The following is a 6,000-nucleotide window of genomic DNA, read 5'->3' on the forward strand; positions in this document are numbered from 1 at the left end:
TAGGCTGGCAGGTGTCTTAAAATGTTTGACATGCAATGTTTTCATTATTGGTCCATTCTCATTTTTAAAAAATGTCCACAGTTTTTCATTTATGGGAAATTGTATTTAACTTTTGGGTTATTCAGTTTTATTGACGTCAGTTCTAAAATTAGGAGCCTCAGGAGTTTTTTCTGGGGTGCAGGAGAGAAGAACTCTTTTCACGTTCATTTTTGTTTCTTTGTTCGAGTTATACGTTGAGGGTGATTTTCGTCTTCTCTGATATTAAGGCCATTGCCTCAGCCCATTTCCTGAAGATCATCTTGCCCTCACATTTACTTTTAGACAGATGCTGAATCCTCCAGGATACGGGATGGGACATTTGGCCTCATCACTTAGCATCTTTTTTCCCAAGTTTGTGAACTATTTTTCAGGAGGTTGATAGGGTATAGGTGAATTAAGGGAAGAGACAGAATAAATCTCCCACTTCTTTATTTTTGAAACATTGATTTTTTTTTTGTAGTGTAAAGAGAGTTTTCTTTGTTTGTTAGCCAATGAGCATAGGGTAAACTGAATCACAGACTCTGCAGCTGTACCCTCTCTCCCCTGCTCCCACTTTCCACAGGGGGCCCTTCTCTGCTCTGTTGAAGGCCAGCGAGTATAGGTAAATTGAGTCACAGACTCATCTACAGTTTGCCTACCTCTGTCTTATCCTGCATGCTTTTCCTGAATAAATCAACTATTTTTTTTGGTTCCAACAACTCCTGTTATGTGATGATCCTAGACCTTTCCCCTGAGCTCCAGAACTAAAAGTCAGACTACTACTGGACTGCCCATGTCTCACACTGAGCTCCATGTACTTCAGTACCCACTCTTGTTTCATTCCATGAGTGACATCACTACCCCCAGGACAGAGACCTGGAAACCATGTGACTCACTTTCTGCTTCGCTGTTCTCAAAACTGTCACCGCCTCCATAGCTCCATTTAACCCCTAATTATTTTGTTCTGTGAGCTTTCCCATGGCCTTCCTATGGGGTCCCCCACTCTCCTTTGTAAGCCAAAGTGATCTTATACACAGACATAGCCATGTTTCTACTGTGTTTAGACCTGCAGGGTTCCCAGAGACTCCACAGGAGGAGATCTAGACAACTGTGTCTGACTGTACATTTCCATACTTGGCCTCCCTGCTTTTCCAACTGAACAGAACTGCTATTTCCCTGAATCTCCCAGTGTCTTCCCAGGTTCTGAGCCTTGACTGCCTTTGTTTCAGCCTGGAGAACATTTGCATCAGCCTAGCACAATCCCACTTGCCTCCGAAGACAATGATCAAGAGTTCTCCTTCTATGAATCCCTTCTTGACCTTTCTGCCTCCTTTCCCCACACATTTTTGTTGTTGTTGTACTTAAACAGATTGATCTGAGTGACACTTTTAATATTTCTTATATTGTCTATTTCTTTTCTCTCTAATAGACTATTAAGCTAATGAAAGCAGATTTGGTTTTTATGTTTCTACCACCTGGCCCAAGACCTGACACCAACCCTAATAAATTTTTTTTGTATGTGTGGTAAATGAATAAGTGAATGAGATCCTGACGGACTGAGTGTAGTTCAGCAATCTCTACATAATTTAGCAGCATGACCTAGTCTAGTAGAACCCTGGTGTCTGGATTCTCTAAGTAGGGTAAAATAAAGGATACAATATTTGGTACATATTTATACAAAGAAAATTCTTTATTTAACTGAAGTTTAAACTTAACATCTAGCATTTTAATTTGATAAATCTGACAGATCTACTTCCAAGACCATTTTAGTTTTTAAATCCCATATTAAACTGGTTACACAGGTGGGTGTGCCTCAGTCTTTGTGATGATTAGTTCAATGAATAACTCTTCAGTTCTCCTTCAACTGTGAAAACAGAAAGCACAGAGTCTTTTGACATGTTGGAATCAAGGAAGTAGAATTCTGTTGAGCAGCCAGTAAGATTGAGATTACTATATGGATGCCTACTGTGAATGTTGTGAAGAGTAGACTTCACTGCTTCTTTTGCTCACTATTGCCTTTCTCTGATGGGTTTTCCTCCTTCTTAGCTTGTGACCAATCCTGTAAGAGTTGTGGCCCCAGTAGCCCCAGGTGTCTTACCTGTACTGAGAAGACAGTGTTGCATGATGGGAAATGTGTTTCTAAATGCCCTGGTGGGTACTATGCTGATGCCACTGGCAGATGCAAAGGTAAGAGATGGATTACCATCATCATCAAAAATTGTTCAAAACATGTTTGACTACACATGGTTCTATATGCTACTTACTTGGGAATTTGGGTGTAAAATGGGAAAATGTTACTTTAAAAAGGATATCTCTTTCATTACAGAACCACTGTGTGCGGGTATGGGAGTGGGAGGTCTGGGTGCCAGGGGACTGGAGTAGCTAAATGAAGGACTTATGCACATTAATCATCATTAGAGCTCATTTGATCCCTTTGAAATACCAAGAACATCTTCAACATACAGTCCTGTGTACTTGTCAATCATTAGGTAATGATTGTACCTAGGTAGGTACTTAGGTTATAGACATGATGGAATAATTTCTTGCATGGCATTTATACACTCATATATTGGCAACTACAGCATACCACAAAAGTAAAATTAAAAAGTTAAACCAAGTTTGATAACTGGTAAAACTGAAAGCTGTATCCATTGAACATTTGTTTTTATGTGCTATTTATATATTGTTTCCTTCAGAGTTATGCAGTTTAAGTGATGACATATTCCCATTTGTGACCCTGTAAGTTTCCAACTTGTATATGCTTGATTTGTGTCTTTCCTGACAGGTAACTCTGAGAACTCCTTACTGCCAGAGATATCTTGACTGATTCCCTCTCTGAAACATGCATGCACACCATCACATCTATCCAACATCTGTTAGTGCAGATATCTAGACCCATCCCGCCCCATCTCCTTTTCAGCCTCTCCTCTGCTGGCCAGCCTCTTTACTCACCCAGTGTTTACCTCCTTTCCTATGCGTCCTGCCAGTGCTCTAATTCTGTCTCTACACTCTCACTCCCAGCTCCTGATCATTGTCCTGTGTAAGATTCTTACTATAAATCTTACTTAGAATCGTAGAACATCAAGGGATTGGTAGTTGAGGGAAACTACTAGGGGAAGGAGGGACACACCTTATCAACAAGGATACCTGAACATTTGTATACCTAATGAACTTTTGTATACCTAACCCTGAATTGTACCCCACATCTTTAAAATAATAATAATAATAATGAGAAAAAGACTCCTAGAACATCAGAGCTGGGTATATCTTAAATGACCACTTAGTCCAACTTCTCACTGTACCTGTGCCAAGAAAACTAGGCCTGGAGAGACCCAGTGAGAGTATCTGCTAGTTAGTGGGCAGTGCCAGTGCTTCTGGCACACAGACCTGTGGCCTTTCCACCCTTCCCCATTCAGGCAGTGTGGGTTTCAGGTCCAGACAGACCTAAGGCTAAATCCCAGTCCTGCTTTGAATGAGCTCTTTTATCCTGGGTAAATTTTTAACCTCCCATGACCTCAGTCTCCTTATTTATAAAATGAGTTAATAATGCCTACCTGATCATGTTATGGGAATTAGAAGTGACAGTGTGTATAAAGCACTTGATGCAAACACTCCATAAAGGGTAGCTGATAAATAACAGGTAGAGCATGGATGAAATGTGGGTCAAGGAAGATGCGGGCAGTGGCGACAGTGCAACTACCTCCTGACTCACCTTTCTCTGGTTTGCATGACGTCTGAAGGGGACCAAGAGTGCTGGGTGATGCCTTCCCAGCACACACGAAGCCAGCCAGGAAGTGGCTCTGTTGCCACCTCCACACCATAGCGTTTTCCCCTACCCATCTCTTCCTCAGCGTGCCATGACTCATGTGCCAGCTGCTTCGGACCCATGGTTTCTCACTGCACTGCTTGCAGCCCCCACCGGCCTCTGCATCAAGGTTACTGTCTGCCTCACTGTGGAGAGGGCTTCTTCCCTGACCAAGGGGTCTGCAAAGGTATTGTTGGTATCATCGTCACTCTTGAGTGACTATCCCACAAAGACGTAGATGGACTTTTTGGCAATAATGCTATTATCCAGTGCAACTTCTCCTCTAGTGTATCTTATATGGCTGTGTATATATATGTTATACACATTTTTTTTTTTTGCTACAATAGTTTGTAAAGGGATAATCTGAAGTATCACATTAGAAAATTCAGGAAGACACCCAAAGGGTTATAACTGTTTTGGTTGTCCTTATGGGAATGTTATTCCCTTTACCATACATTAAAACAAGATGCCACTCTTATTTCTCCTTTCTCTACCCTCCTTCTTTTGCTAATATTTTCCTTAGACTTCATTGTGTTTTTTCTCTGAAGAATTTCTCTTTGTGAATGATACTGCTGAGCAAACTGAGAGTCACTAGCAATGCCTCTGGGCTGAGTAAAATGGAAAATCTTAAATAGCTGTTCACCAAGCAGGCTTTGGGTTCATTGGCTATTTTGTAACTAGAACATTGGGAGCAAACAACTTAATTAAGTGAAATTAATTTATGTGTATTTGAACATAGGGCACCTTAGAAGAGAGTTTTAGAGTAGTTACAAGAAGAACATACTAAAAATAGAAAAGTTGCAATAACCATTTTGAAAAAAGGAAATTTAGAGAATCTTTTAAAGAACAGGGAGTTCCTTGTATCTACATGTAGGCATGAGATAATGTGAGTACCATATTTGGCTTTGATTTTCACCAGTAGCCAGAGAAGACGAAGTACTGTGATAGATTGTGAAATGTTCATTGCCACTCAAAGGGGGCCTATTCCTGATCTAAAAAAGCAGCCTTTCTCCAAATAAATTCTAAGAGGAATGTGTTGCCTGGACCCCTATGTAGTAGGTGATGGATGACTAATGGGTAATAACACAACAACTATTTTGCAGAAAATACAGTAAAGGCCTTCGTATGAATGCTTATAAAAATCTTCAATAAAAATCAAGGACATCATATTAAATCGTCATTCAGTGAGTGTTTTTCTCTGTAGAATCAAGTCAATATTGTCCAGTTTGCTGGTGTTGCTGTGATCTAGTCTGACAGCCCTTGCAGGACCTGAGATGTGACTGGTTCACAAAAGTTATCATCACTCTGTGCTTTGTATAGAACACTAGAAAAGTAATGTGCTAGAAGGTTGAGTTTGGTGAACTTTTCTAAGTGGTTTTGATTTAATGAGGGGCTCCCATTCCCTGCAACATATATTTGATCTTTGGATTGTCTTCTGCATTTTATTTCTGTGTACAGCCTGCCATTCCTCCTGCCTGACTTGTGTGGGTCCTGAGCCTTCACACTGTACTGGGTGTAGGAAGCCAGAGGAAGGACTACAGGTCGGGCAGCTCTCTGGGGGAGGCATCCCCTCCGGCAAATGTCTGTCCCAGTGCAGAGTACAGTTCTACCTGGAGAGCACTGGGCTGTGTGAAGGTGAGTAGCGTGATTTGAGAAGGTGTCCGGCAGCTTCAGGGTTGACAGACCCTGTGAGGTGGGACCAAAGCCAGGAAGACCTTTGTTTCCACATCAGTTCCATGGTTCCAGGAGGCTTGTGGATGAATCAGAAGACCAACAGGCAAAGGAGTGACCCCATCCATGTCCTCTCTCCCTTTGTGAACAATAGTTGATCTAAAAGAGCTAGTCCCTTTTATTTTATCCTCCTCAAAGTTACATTCTCAGAAATTCCAGACAGAGATTCTTTCAGGGACCCATGCAGGTAGCTGAGAAAGACCCAGAGCTTATTGCAGAATTTCATTTATTGTTTCATCTAATTTGCTACTCTGAATATGAATTGATCCCTTCAGGGCAAAATCTGGACTTCTATCAAAATTTGGAAGTGATTCTTGCCATTGCCTTGGCACATTATCTACAGAGAATTGACGCCATCCTGTATAATTTGACTCGGTAGCCAGGTTATGTGTGATGACTGAGGAGACAGAAGGACAGAGATTCTTGTAGGGGGGAAGGGGGGGGGG

General features: G+C 41.4%; 1 protein-coding gene across 1 annotated transcript in view; it reads left to right on the plus strand.

Annotated features, from left to right (window-relative positions):
- Positions 1 to 5,933, plus strand: part of LOC103272048 (extracellular matrix protein FRAS1-like) — a 222,861-nt gene extending 216,928 nt beyond the window's left edge. The window contains exons 16-19 of the mRNA XM_021718335.1: positions 2,065 to 2,205; positions 3,870 to 4,010; positions 5,282 to 5,458; positions 5,830 to 5,933. Coding sequence (XP_021574010.1) covers positions 2,065 to 2,205; positions 3,870 to 4,010; positions 5,282 to 5,458; positions 5,830 to 5,933 — 563 coding nt within the window. The remainder of the gene's footprint in view (positions 1 to 2,064; positions 2,206 to 3,869; positions 4,011 to 5,281; positions 5,459 to 5,829) is intronic.
- The last annotated feature ends 67 nt before the right edge of the window (positions 5,934 to 6,000 follow it).

The sequence above is a fragment of the Carlito syrichta genome, unplaced genomic scaffold (assembly GCF_000164805.1).
Source record: "Carlito syrichta isolate Samal-C Ts95f unplaced genomic scaffold, Tarsius_syrichta-2.0.1 Scaffold312092, whole genome shotgun sequence".
NCBI lineage: Eukaryota > Metazoa > Chordata > Mammalia > Primates > Tarsiidae > Carlito > Carlito syrichta.